The 12,071-nt window shown below is 36.3% G+C and overlaps 1 protein-coding gene across 5 annotated transcripts in view; it reads left to right on the plus strand.

The window, feature by feature from the left end:
* The window catches only part of PDCD1LG2 (programmed cell death 1 ligand 2), a 51,993-nt gene extending 40,155 nt beyond the window's left edge, over positions 1–11,838 (plus strand). For all 5 annotated transcript variants that reach the window (XM_074282860.1, XM_074282863.1, XM_074282861.1 and 2 more), the window contains exons 6-7: positions 2,190–2,321; positions 11,044–11,838. In XM_074282860.1, coding sequence (XP_074138961.1) covers positions 2,190–2,321; positions 11,044–11,057 — 146 coding nt within the window. In that variant the 3' untranslated portion in view covers positions 11,058–11,838. The remainder of the gene's footprint in view (positions 1–2,189; positions 2,322–11,043) is intronic.
* The last annotated feature ends 233 nt before the right edge of the window (positions 11,839–12,071 follow it).

A 12,071-nucleotide genomic window follows, 5' to 3' on the forward strand; every position in this document is an offset into this window, starting at 1 on the left:
TTTTTCCTGTGCTTTATTATTATTATTATAGCTTTTTATTTACAAAATATATGCATGGGTAATTTTTTCAACATTGACCCTTGCAAAACTTTCTGTTCCAAATTTTCTCCTCCTTCCTTAGATGGCAAGTAGTCCAATACATGTTAAATATGTTAAAATATATGTTAAATCCAAAATATGTATACATATTCATGCAGTTATCTTGCTGCATAAGAAAAATCAGATCTAGAAAGAAAAAGAAAAAAAAACAAACAAACAAGAAACCGGATAAGGAAAACAAAAATGCAAGCAAACAATAACAGAAAGTGTGAAAATGCTATGTTGTGGTCCACACTCAGTTTCTGGGTGTAGATGGCTCTCTTCATCACTGAAAAATTGGAACTGGTTTGAATCAATTCATTGTTGAAGAGGGTCACTTCAGTCAGAATTGATCATTATATAGTCTTTTTGCCATATATAATGATCTCCTGGTTCTGCTCCTTAAATTCTGTTTTTATCATAAAAGTCTTTCAGTTCATTAAATATCTTTTTTATTAGTTAAAATTATATTTAACTTTGTTGGGTAAGTTACCCTTGATTTAAACCCACTCTTTGCTCTATGAAATATAGCATTCCAAATCCTACAATCCTTCAATGTAGTAGCTGTTAGGTCTCATGTAATCCTCATTGTAGCTTCATGATATGCTCTCCCTGATGGAGCTATGCCATTTGACTATGATATTCCTAGGAGTTTTCTCCTCGGATCTCTTTCAGGTGGTGACAGGGGGATTTGCCTTTTTGTTCTAGAACTTCAGGGAAATTTTCCTTGATAATTTCTTGTAATATTACATCAAGATTCTTTTTTAATTGTAATCTTAATATAGTCTATTATATTGTTTCTCCTTAATCTGTTCTCCAGATTGGTTTTTCTGATGAGTTGTTTCACATTATCTATTTTTTCATTCTTTTGATTTTTTTTTAATATCTCTTCTTAGAATATCATAAACTTCCCTTTGCCCAATTCTAGTTTTCAAGGAATTATTTTCTTCCTTAAGTTTTTGATTCTCTATTTCTAATTGATTTTCTTTTCATAATTTTCTTAGATTGCTCTTAATTTTTCCTCTAACTTTTCTGGCTCTCTCTTATTTGGTTTTTTAAATCCTTTTTAAGTTCTTCCAAAAAATCTTTTGGGGTTTGGGACGATTTGATGTTTCTCATTGAAAAGAGTGGCTTTTTTTTTAAGTTCTATTTTATCTTCTTCTAAATATGAACCCAAATTTTTATCCCCATAATATCTATGGTTCAGTTCTTTCTCCTTTGCTTCTTCATTTTAGTTTTATTTTGTTTTTTAGCAGCTATTAGTGTAATCAAACTCAATTCCTGAGATAAGGGGAGCGCATTTTTCTTACTGTTAGTTTGTGAGATCTGTGCTCTCACCTTGGGCACTCCTCTCCATTTCTAAACCACTGGTATGGCCCCCAGGCATGTTACCTGCAAATAATCTTGCTCCTTGTGGTGCTTCTGGTAGCTGCAAACTACAGCTGTCCTCTCTGTCCTGGAACTGATACCAATTTGCTCTCCTACAATTTCCCAGAGCCAGCCAGTGTCTGCCATTCTGCTACTGCACTCAATAGGTGTGTGCTAGCTCATTCTCCCTTATAGCATGGCAGCCTAGTCAAGGACCTGGTCCTTCCTTCAGTCTTCTACTCAGCAGTCAGATCCCATAGACTTTCTATAAGATGAAAGTTTCTAAGGCTGAAGCTGTTTCCTAACCCCAACTATTCCCCAAGGCATGGAGGTGTTCCCACTTCCCTCAGGCCAGCCTCAGGCTCTGAAAGTCAGAGCTTTCCCAGGCTGCTCAGTATTCTCCCTGAGGCAATATTCTATCTTTTTTTTTTTTTTTCCTTGTAGAGGAAATATGGAGAACCCAAAGTTTTCTGACCTAATCTGTCAACTTCCCAGAATCCTCTTTAAAAAGTATATTTCACTTGAGCATCTCAAAAATCTCTACAGATGTTAAGTTCCTAGAGGGCAAGAACCAACTTTATTTAACCCAATTTAATTCAATTGGAAATTCCCAAGTATCTGATAGTTTAGCAGATTGGTTAAATGGCACAGAGTAAGCAGTCCAAAGTAGTTATTGATGGTGTGTATCAGCATCCCTGTTGAAACTGGCCGTCTTTTAACATCTGGGTAACTTATTTCTGCAGATCAAGAGAAAATTCCATATAGAGAATTACCCTTGGTTTATGTTTTCATTCCTACCTGCATCATCATTTTTGTGGCGGTATTCCTGGTTTTCCTTGGACTACGACAGAACTCAAAGGTTTCTCACAGAACTGGTAAGCTCCATTGCTACTATGGCTAGCTTAAAAACTCATAGTGGGAAAGGGGCTGGACTGTGCAGAAGTCAGGAAATCAAGGGTTCAAATCTTAGGTCTGATCCTTAATAACTGAGCAAGTGATTTTATTTCCTTGGGCTCAGCATCTTCATCAAGCTCATTAAATGAATTTGAACTATATAGTAGGGACCTTTTTAGTTCTCTGTTCTATGTTTTCATGATAATATAATCTCCACTCTGACTTGCTGGGTTTGATTTGATATTGTCATAGTATTTCCCCCAACCTAGCTGGTGCTGATTTTTGGTAAGCAGGTACTGTTTTGTTTTTCCCCTTTTTAAATTAAAAAAAATTAGGGGTGAGGAGAGGAAGGGGAGTAATGCTTTGTTCCTCAAGGAACTGCCTTATTTTGTTCAATTTCTGATCCAAGAATATGTTAATGTTTATGAGATCCAGATGTTAATAGAATAATTCTGCTGATTCTGAGGACCATATTGGTCAAGTTAGCCTTTCAGAGTGCATAGATACATAGTCTCAGCTAGGAAGGAATCATTTCTTGTAACCCTTACTAGCCTCTTTCCAGTAACAAAGAAAGAATTCATTATTTCCTGTAACAATCCATTTATATTTATGTACAACTCTGATTCTTGGGAAATGTTTTCTTATTCTGAGTCAAAATCTACTAATGTGCAAAGACCACACATTATTTCCACTTCTGCTGCTCTGAGGCCAAACAAAAAGAGTCAAATCCCTTTTCCAAGTGCCAGAACTTAGTTTGTCTAAATCCCAGTTCTTACAACAGAGAAAAAATCAAGCAGCCTATGGAACCTTCAGAGTGACTCAGTAGTTTTGATTTGAATTTCTGCAGAATTCATCTCTGACTCTTACCACTGTTTGATTTCCTAGAAAATCCTTATAGGGATATCTCCCCACCATAATTTGGATCAGGTGTTTGGACATGGACAAAAATAAAAATGAAGGGGCATTCTGTATGGTCTTTCTCCTCACTTAACCCTGTCTTGAAATGTTGGATCAGGAAGAAAATGCAAGTTCTTTTGACAAAAATCTGGCAAAATGGAAAACCAGTCATGATGTCAATAGTGTTCAATGTTGGAAGCAGAGCAAGAGAACCTAATTTCCAATTCCAGCTCTGATTGATATCACCTTTGTGATGCTGGGCAAGTCATTTCCCCTCCCTAGAATTCATTACCCTTATCTCTAAGACTAAGTGGTTAGTCTAAAATTTCCTTCTAACTCTAGATCTTGGAATCTTTTATTTCCTGGCTAGTAGATTTGAGTCCTGCATATTTACTACTGACTTTCATGGGAGGTCCCTATTTGCAAACCAATAGGAGAATTGGTAGGGTATGTCTGGTACTTTCCCAAACAATCTGTTTATCAGAATCAAGCTGGTCCCTCAAAAGGGCCACAATCCTGGTTCCCCATTCCAATCTAATGAGGAAAAACATTATGTTCTACCATATGATGCTCCATTTGGGGAATTGTCTTTGTTTTGGTTTCTTTTTGTTTTAATGTTTTCTTGTTCATCATAAGATAAAACCCTCACTTTGTCCATAGTTTCCTAATGACTATATCGTGAGGCTTTGGGGCAATACACTACAGATCCAGAATTGAGAGCTGGAAGGGATTTTTGAGTCTCCACTACTTTATGAAGTACAAAGAAGTGGCAGGTTTGGGGAGGAAGCCCAAAAAAAGGAGAGCGGCAAGAGAATCTTTGCCTTTGTCAAGAATTATAGGACAGTCCTGCAGAAACCATACAGAACCTGTTTCCTATTGTCATAGTTATTGCCATTATTACTAGTTCTCCTCATCCCCCAAATTCTACTTCCCACCAACAAAAAAAGTCCTTCTAGGGATATCTCCTCACCATTTCATCCTCTTCAACTTGGGAAGGAGCCAAGCACAGCAGTCTTTGAGAAATATAATAATAATGATGATAACTCATAATAATTACTATAGCAGCTAACATGTATATAGCATTGTAAGTTTTGCAAAGTGCTTTCTATGTACACAGAATGGCCATGCAGTATTTCTCTTCTCTTTCCTCTTACCTATCCTCTATTTATCCATAATATGTATGATATATGTATCCTTGTGAGGTATCTATGTCTTCATAAATTGTCTAAATATAGAGATGCAGTTCATGTGAGGTGTGGATGGATATCTAGAATCTGGCTCATCCTTCTTCAAGGGAAACTGTGATTTCTGCCTTGAGAGAATCAAGAGAAAGAACAAGACTGCATGCATGTTCCTTCCCTTACTTATCTTCTAGGGTAGAATCAAGTTAGAATTATACCTCTCCCTGACCACCCAAATATCTCTAGAGGTACAATGTTTAGAGGTTCAGAAAAAAAATCTCGTTTCTTATGCAGAAAGAATAGATCTAAGTTTATATTTACCAGCTTAGTTCCTTCCCACCAAAATCTGGTTACACAAAGACTTTTAGAAATAATAAATAGCAAGTAAATTCATTTATTAAAAAAACAGCAAGAAAAAATTGGAGAAATTCTACAGATTATAATATGCCTGAAAATATACAAATGAATGAGGTCTTCTGCTCATTCTCAGTTCAACCATGAGAGAGATCCCAAACTCATTTCTCACAGATGGAGCTATCTACAATGGAAAAGGCTGCCTTCAGAGGCAAGTCCCCCCTGTCTAAAGGTCTTCAAGCAAAGGTTTCATTATGACCACTTGTTGAATAACTTGTAGAGGGGATTCTTCTTCAGGCATGGGTTGGATTAGACATCTTCTGAGATCCCTTGCATGGTTCTGCTGATTTATCTTTGAACAGTGGTTGGAGGAAAGTGATCAAGTAATAAATGCTTATTGGATTCAATTGACAGGGTGGGCCTTAAACTCTTCAAAAGAGTCAGAATAGATTGGACTATTTTTCAAGTGTGATTTCAGAAAGGCTAGAAATATCTCCTTTTACATTATCTGTCATATTGCATACCAGAATCTGGAGAAGTATTGGACTAGAAAATCTCCAAAATACTTTCCAATTCTAATATTATTCCATCATAATCATTATTATAATTGTGTTTTTTTTCTGTATTTTTGTAAAATTCAGATTTAGTAAATCTCTCCTTAGAGTTAGAAATAATTCTTTTTACAAATGCAAATTATTGGGTACAGCCAGGTAGCACAGTCTTCAGGAGAACTTGCGTTCAAATCTGGCCTGAGACATTTACTAGTTGTATGACCCTGGGCAAGTCACTTAACCCCAATTGTCTCCCCCAAACAACAACTTTGAGAGTTGGGCTCAATCTGTGATCCCAAATCAATGTGGATAGTTTTTACTTTATTTTAAGTATCCCCTTTTTTTTTGTAATATCACAAGAAATAGAACTGGAGGGACTTTAAAAATATTTACTCTAGCTCCATAATATTTTAGACAAGGAAACTGAAGCACAAAAAGTTCTTGCTCCAGGTTCTATAGATAATCAGTAACAAAGTTGGCATTGGACCCTGAAACTTTAAATCCAATATTCTTTTCGCTATAACCTACTATCCAACTACAAATCCTCCATTTGACTTTTATAATCTGGCCCATCTTTAGCTTTCCAGTTATCTTTACTGTCCTCCAAGAAATTTACAATGTAATGACACTGATCTCCTAGTTGTTCCTTTGCAAGACACTCTATCCCCACTCCATTTTCTGGCAGTATACTATGCTTGGAATTTTCTCCCTCCTAGCCTCCCACTCCTGGCTTTCTTGACTTTAAGATTTAGCTCAAGTTCCATCTTCTTCAGGAGACTTTCTGGTCTCCCTGGAGTGCTAGCACTTTTCCCTTTGGGATCAACTCCCATTTAGATTGTGTTTACTTAGTTATTCATATATATATATATATATATATATACATATATATATATATATATTATCTTTCCCTTTAGTCTGTGAGCTCCTTGAGTACAGGGTATAGTTTTACCTTCCTTTGTATTTGCAGGACTTAGCATGGTACCTGCTACATAGTAAATGCTTAATAGATGCTTGATGGTTGACAGTGTGGAAGTTAAGCTTGCCCAAAGGCACACAGATAGTAAGAAAGGCAGAATTTGAACCCAGGTTCTTTGAATCTTGAGCCAGTGTTCTTTCCACTGTCTTTTGGTACTGGAGAACCTGGCCAAAGGCCAGATTCATCAGAGAGGATGTGAATGTGACTCTTCAGATGCTCTTCCCCCTTACAAAACTAGTAGCTCTAGTCTTTCTGAGAAAGTGGTATGTCCTTTACCAGTCATTTCTGAACTAGTCATTGGGTGTTATACATGAGTTTAGAATTTAATCAAAATTCATTTTAAAAGTCATTCATAATTTCCATATAACTTGAGATCACATTAGAATTAGGACTGGAAAGGACCTAGTCTAACTATCTCCAGAATCCCCATGTATGCCTCTATTGTATAGACGAAGAAACTAATTCAGCAATTTGGCAAGTTTCACAGGGCCAGGATTTCAGTCTATGTTCCCTGACTCAAAATCCCATGTGCTCTAAGTCAGGGGTTCTCAAACTACAGCCCGTAGGCCAGATGCGGCCGCTGAGGACGTTTATGTGGCTGGCAAATGGGCTGAGGGCGGAGACAGAGTGTGAGCTTTTGTTTTTACTATAGTCTGGCCCTCCCACAGTCTGAGGGACAGTGAACTGGCCCCTATTTAAAAAGTCTGAGGACCACTGCTCTAAGTCAACAAGGCTTTTATTAAGCACCTTCTTTTGTGTAATGACTATGTTAACTGCTAGGAACACAAAGGCAAAATGAAAACTAATATTCTGTCCCTTCAAGAAATTAGAAGGATCCAAGAAGCAAAAAAAATGGCATTTTATGTGGTTCAGTGCTCAGAGCTGTGGATTTGGAATCTAGGAGATCTGAATTTCAATCCTGTGATCATGGACAAGCTCTGTAACGTGCCTCAGTTTCCTTATCTGTAAAATGGGGAGTTTCTTTATCTGTAAAATGGGGATGATAATAGCACCTACTTCACCAAGTTGTTGTGAGGATCAAATGACATGTTGTAATGTAAATTTCTTTGTAAACATTAAAGTTCTATCTAAATGCTAGCTATTATTATTATTAAATATATAGAGAAATATAATTGAGGTGGGAAAGAACACCAAGCAGAGTGGAGTGAGGTGCAGTTGGGGGATTCAGAACCCTTTCTCCTAAACAACTTGGCTCTGAACTTGACTCCAGATTTGCACGCAAGGCTGATTTGGGGCTTTTTGCTTATTTCTGCAGAGTTCTTTCTTACCTCACTGCCTCCTCCCATTTCAAGCTGTATGTAAAGTATCTGCTCCCCTGAAAAAAATGTAGGTGCTTGAAACCAAAGATCATGTATAACCTGATAAACATTTTGCTAGACATAGACTGAAATCATGAACTTTTAAGTGAAGCAGGAAAGAACCAACAAACAGAATGACTAGAAACTTGAAATGATCAAAACTTTTTATCCAAATACTGAACTGGAAATGACTTCTCAAGAGTGTTATAAGAATCATAAGATTAGTTCCCAGGCTGGTAAGCCCTGATATAATACACTGTTTTCTTGGCCACCACTGACTAATGAGGAATTGAAATATTTTAATCAGTGATCTTGACCTTCAAATTTAAATAGATGTGGAAATGCCCCAAAATATTATATGTCATAAACTCTGCAGCTCACTGGAAATAAATGATTGAATTAATACATTTACCTAATCCTGGTTGCAGATTTAATTATCTGTATACAGTCATTAAATGAGGCCCTGATGTGTTTGACAGAATATATGGAACTTGTATGTAATGAATAAACATGAAAACAGTACTGACTTATCATTGCCATCCCCAGCCCTCCCCTGACAAATCTTCTAAGCTTATATCTTTGGAGTAATCTTTAAAATCTCTAAAATTCTCTGATCCTTTCCAGTTCTATGGCTCTTATGAATTGCCTCAAGGTTAATGAATAATACGTGGAGCTCACTCTTCTTAAGCAAGGCTCTCACAGCATACATAGGTCAGCTAGACACCATTCTTTGGATGCTTCTCTGTGCATATTTTATCTCCTCCTGTAAGGTGCCTCCCCCCCACCCAATACTCCTCCTCTGCTGAAAAAATTACTACAGCTCTATATTGCCTCTAGAATAAAATACAAATTCCTTTAACTATCATTTTAAAGCCCTTCACCATCAGCTCAAACATATCTTTCCAGCTTTATTTTATGAACTTTCTTCCAAACAGTCTATGTTTAACAAACATGCAATAATTATTAAGCCCTTTGTTGTGCCACTGGAGATATAATGATAGCTATGACATAAGTCGGAAGACTTTGGGGCCCTTTCTCTCTGTAGAAGTCCTTCTTTAAAGAACAAATATTCCTGGGAGTGATCATTTTGTTAGCAAAGACAACCACCAAGCTAATAGAATGGGATGATTTTCATAAGGGAGGTGGGAAATAAGAACAGGGTATGGAAAAAGTGATGTATCTAATAGTCAGAAAGCTGAATTATTCATTCTGTATCTAACACGTACTAGGAAAGACAATCTTTTTTCAGGGCACATCCCAGGTTCTGAAGAGCATTTTCATTTGAAAAGGTTGTTCTTGTGTCTAACCTCATTCCTTTGAGCATTGCCAGTTAAGGAATATCTATTAAGTGCTTACTAAGTGCTAAGCACTGGGGATACAAAATAAAGGTAAAATCTATCTCAGCCCTCAAGTAGCTTATATTCAAGAGGATGAAATAACATATTTCATAACTAGGAAGATGTAATGGAGTAGCTGAGAGTAGATGAGAGAATTGCACTAGTAACTGGGAAATTCAAAGAAATCCTCTTGATAAAGATAGAATTTGAGCTGAATCTAAAAGGAAACCAGGAAAAACTAACAGACATAGAAAAAAAGTAGCAAAGCATTTTAGGCATGGAGGACAATCAGTGAAAAGGCAGGGAGAGTGGAAGAATATTTTGCACAAAGTGCAAGTGTAATAAAGTATAAGGCAACAGACTATGAAGATCTTGAAATGACAGAGAACTTTATATTTTATTCTGAAGGTAATAAGAAACCACTGGAATTTATTAAGTTGAGGGGGATGTTTTATATGATCAGACTTTCTCTTTAGAAAAAATCATTTTGACATGTAAGTGGAAAACTGGTTAGAGTGAGGAGAGATTTGAAGTAGGGAAATATATCTATTGCACTGAGAGCCTGGGGCTGTGAGAGTATAGAAAAATGTATGTGTACAAGAGACATTGTGAACATAGAAATGACAAGATTTAGTTGAGTGGGAGTGAAAAATCAAAGATGATTTTGAAGCTACCATCTTGGATGACTGAAAGGATGTTGGTACTTTCAACAGTAATGAAGAAGTTTATAAGAGGAAAGGAAAATAAATTCTGTTTTAGACATTAGAGTTTGAGATGCCTACAGGACATCTAGTTTACAATAATTAAAAGTTGGTGATGTGGGACCATAGGTGAAGCTGGATAGACAGATCTGGGAATCGTCTGGACCCATGGGAGCTATCAAAATCACCAACTGAGAATGGAAAAAGGAAAAAAAAAAAGGACCCAGATTAAAGTTGGGGGGGGGAGATTACCCACCATTAATACATATGACATGGATAGAGAAGTCACACATATGAACAATGAGTGTTCCACCAAAGCATTATTCTGCATCTTCTTTTCTTTTTCCACTAACTTACCTCAGAAGGGAGATTGAAGAGAGATCAGACGTGTAGGAGGAGAATCAGAAAAGAGCAGTGTCATGAAAACCTAGAAAGGGTAAAGAGAATCCAGGAGGAAGTGTAAAATGCTGCAGAAACTTCAGGAAGTATGAGAATGAAGATTTGACATTTATTAAATCACTGACAACTTAGGAAAGTCTAAATTTTGGAATCATTTTTATTTTATTATTTCCATTAAAAGGAAAACAAAACTTTTGAGAGTAGCTATTTTCTAGAATCACAGAATGTCAGAGATGAAGGGCAACTTAGAGATAATTTTCCCAGTGAGGAAACTGAGGTTTAGAGATATGAAGTGACTTGATCAAGGTCACTAAGCAAATTAGAAATTAAATTAACCACCAGATATTCGAAATGCTGAACTAATTGTTAACAGAAAAGGGGTGAAGGACACATGAGCTGCAGATGGATGTAGAAAGGGAGCAGTAATGGCTCTTACATTCTGAGGCTACCTGAAGGTAGCGAATAAAAGCAGTGAAAGTTCAAACTCTTGGATATCCTTCCTAAAGTGACTCTGGACCTGATTGTGTTGATAGGATGGAAAGCAAAAGAATCAGATGATAGTTGATTGTGGCAGAACAGTTTAGCTTTAAAGGAGTCTAATTCATATAGCTGCCTGGATGGCTTTCTCTGGACACTTTGTTGTATATCATTCTGGAAAAGGTGAACTTCTTAAGCCATATCATGAGCTGTTTTTCATCAAAACAGAAAACTATCCAATTGTGCAATGATGTCTGTTTCAGACTGGCAATTTCTGTGACCTCATCTGTTCACTCAGGAGTGTCTTTGTCACAGATCACAGGACTTTTGAAGTCATAAATCAAAGCCTCCCTAATACTAGTGTACTTTCACTACACCATGCTGCCCCCAAATACTAAAATGAATGGAATTTATTTTTATTTGCCAAAGTTTATGGTTTTATTCAAATAAATGAGTAAATAAATCTCATATGATCTTTCAAAAATTTTTATCTTTATTTTTTATTTTTCAGGTGTGAACTTGTGACCTCAAGAGCTGGAAATTTTGTCATCTGACAGATTCAAGAGAAGTGAATTAAGGATCAAGGACTCAGTTTTCTACACCTGCAGCTTGCACTTTTAAAAAATATTTTGAATAGCACAGCACTTTAAATTTAAACTCACAAAAAGCATACCACTAAACCTCTCCAAATTCTTGCAATGTAACCTAGTCACAATGTTTCTTAAGTTTATCAATACCAACTATCAACAAAGCAAGGTGCTAAATACTGTTGGACAGTCAATATCAATGGTATTCCCTGTATTGCCCTTTTTATGCAGTTAATGTTTTTTGAGGTTTCTGTACTTTTAGTGAAAATCCCATTGGAAGCACTTCTGACTTCTCTTCTGAAAAAGGGTAGGACCTGGTGGCTGCTGGTCCTAGTTTAGTATTTCACATTCTTTTACATCACTACTGGATTAAAATAAAAGAACTATTTTCCCTAATTTTAACTGGAAAGAAGAAATTTCAAGAACAAAGAAGAACAGCATTTGCTTTTATATGGAAATGGACAGAATATCAAAGAGACTCCCTCTGCTGGAGAAAAAAATGATATTTGGTCTCTTCCCCATAATCTAACAATTTTGAATCATCTAATTCAGATTATGAGCTCTAGGGCAGAAAGCCAATAAATACAAAGACATTGTGTATATTTAGAGATTACAGACCTGGGAACCTTCTATGGGTATTTTACTAAAGAAAACATATATAAATATGCAATAATTCTCTAAACTGTATAATAAAATTGAGTTAAATTTTAAAACATATAGCAACTTGGGTCTATCATTACTTAGTGTTGAAATCATGTATTTATGATTGTAATTTCTTCAAGGATAATTCTCATTTCCACCCAATGCTGAATATTAACTGAAAATATGTGTGGCAGATATGTGTAATTTGCCATCAGAATGGGTTTGGGTGAATTCTATTGTAGTCATTTTGAGTTTGAAATATCTACACTCATTTGAACTCATTTGGAGTATTTAACAGGCAGTTTTAAAT

Source organism: Sminthopsis crassicaudata, chromosome 1 (genome assembly GCF_048593235.1).
Source record: "Sminthopsis crassicaudata isolate SCR6 chromosome 1, ASM4859323v1, whole genome shotgun sequence".
Lineage (NCBI taxonomy): Eukaryota > Metazoa > Chordata > Mammalia > Dasyuromorphia > Dasyuridae > Sminthopsis > Sminthopsis crassicaudata.